Below are 1,964 nucleotides of genomic sequence, written 5' to 3'. Positions count from 1 at the left end.
CTCACCAAAGGCCAATTTCAGAGGGGAGCGGAGGGGGTACAATCTATGCTTCGGCCAAGGGTGATGGTAGAGCCGGGAAAGGATGGTGGCTTGGAAGGCGGAGGGGCATCATATAAGACTTAAAAAAAAAAAGAAACCAGGGGTGCAAAGGAAGCACCCACACACAGCCATCAATAGTCCCACAGGCTGTGACCTGAAACCTTCACATTTACTCTAACAAGCCACCCCAAGCTGGAGGGCTGTTGCAGGGAGGAGGGGGGGTGGGGAGAGGGAGAGAAGGCAGAGACCCCAGGCCATGTAATTAGCAGCAAGGTGATTGTGTGATGTGTCTTTTCACAGTTGAGTTAGATGTGCCCCACCAGTTATGATGGGAATCAATTTAAATATGCTTTCTTGATCCCAGAAGTTCAACTATGTGGACAGTGGTTACACTTGACAGGATGATTTGTTATAGCACAACTTATATATTTCAAACGGACAAAAAATTAGTATCATTTATAGTATCTTAAGATAAACTGCCTTTGAACAGGAGCTTCCTTTCCAGTACTTTGTAGTCTACAAGACGTATCTAGAAAATTTACTACTGTGGAAAATGAAGACGGCTTAAATCGAATGGGGGAGGGGTGGGCCTGTGGTTTTCTTTTTAATTAGTTGCTGTAACACTGTCCTTCAGGTGGCTGAGCGAGTTTCATATTTTCTTTAGACATCATTAGGCACCGAAGCTCCTGCAGGACAACTTTGATACTATATGAATTCTGCCATTTCGCTAGCACTGATATGGCTCTTGGGTCCACCACTCCATTAGAACTATTAACTCCATTCATATTAATTTTTGTTACAAATCTTACAAAGGGGGGTGCTTCTGGGTCTTTAGGTCCACATTCTATTTTAAGGCTGTATATTTGGTTTTCATAAATTGTTGTTGGAGGCCCAATTATCATCCCTGTCCATCTTGTAAATGTCATGTCTTCGTCATCTTCTAGACCCCAGCTAACTGTGCCATCTCCTACTCCTTTCTGGCCTTCTTCGAGTTCTTCCAACAGTCGAAAATTGCGAGGGACTTTTACTCCCCGGAGCCGTCCCTGTGGCCAATCTCTAGATATATCTTGAAGGGAAGGCCAACAGAACTTGCTAATGGAATAGATTTGAGTTTGAAGAAAAGGAAGAGTCATATGTGACTTCAAGGTTTTCGGCTTGTACAACTGGAGGATGGAGTTGCCATTAAATATTGGGGTTGGGAACATTTTAGATAGTAGCAGGGAGGACACCACCTAAGGCTGTGGGCAGGCCGTATTCCTAATGGTCCAGTGAACTGCCTTTTAAATGTAGCATGTAGCCAAAACTGGTTTGGCTCAGTGGTTAGAGCATTGGCCTGCGGACTGAGGGGTCCCAGGTTCGATTCCGGTCAAGGGCATGTACCTTGGTTGCGGGCACATCCCCAGTGGGGGGTGTTCAGGAGGCAGCTGATCGATGATTCTCTCTCATTGATATTTCTAACTCGCTATTTCCCTCTCTTCCTCTCTGTAAAAAATCAATAAAATATATATTTTTTAAATGTAGCATGTAGCACATATATAAAAAGGTCAGCTTTTCCTTTTTTAATATTAATCTGAGGACAAGGGAGAGAGAGAGAGAGAGAGAGAGAGAGAGAGAGAGAGAGAGAGAGAGAGAGAGAGAGAGAGAGAGAGGGAAGAAACATCAATTGGCTGCCTCCCATATGTGCCCCGACTGGAGATCCAACCTACAGGCTAGGCATATGCCCTGACTTGGAATAGAACTGGCAACCTTTCAGTGCACCAAACACTGCTCCAACTGAGCCAAACCAACCAGGGCAATTAGTGAGAAAAATAAAGGCAATTTTAGACATATAATGCATTACAGAAGACTCTGGTGCTTTTGGATGGAATGTTTGTAAATGTCTAAGTCCTTCTGTCGTAATGTGTTAAGTTCAATGTTCCTTATTG

The 1,964-nt window shown here is 44.0% G+C and overlaps 1 protein-coding gene across 1 annotated transcript; it reads right to left on the bottom strand.

Moving 5' to 3' along the window:
• Positions 1 to 325: 325 nt before the first annotated feature.
• On the bottom strand, positions 326 to 1,081 carry LOC311615809 (ubiquitin-conjugating enzyme E2 variant 1-like). Its single transcript, XM_084871230.1, has one exon. It carries the CDS (start codon positions 963 to 965, stop codon positions 648 to 650), a length of 318 nt encoding a protein of 105 aa, XP_084727356.1. The 5' UTR covers positions 966 to 1,081; the 3' UTR covers positions 326 to 647.
• Positions 1,082 to 1,964: the final 883 nt, after the last annotated feature.

The sequence above is a fragment of the Pipistrellus hanaki genome, assembly GCF_964339955.1.
Source record: "Pipistrellus hanaki genome assembly, chromosome: X".
NCBI lineage: Eukaryota > Metazoa > Chordata > Mammalia > Chiroptera > Vespertilionidae > Pipistrellus > Pipistrellus hanaki.
The sequence above is the reverse complement of the archived record's forward strand: the minus strand, read 5'-3'. Positions and strand labels throughout refer to the sequence as shown.

Coding starts and splice junctions, on each gene's coding strand:
- LOC311615809 (XM_084871230.1), bottom strand. CDS start 965: ATGACATTTACAAGATGGACAGGGATGATAATTGGGCCTCCAACAACA.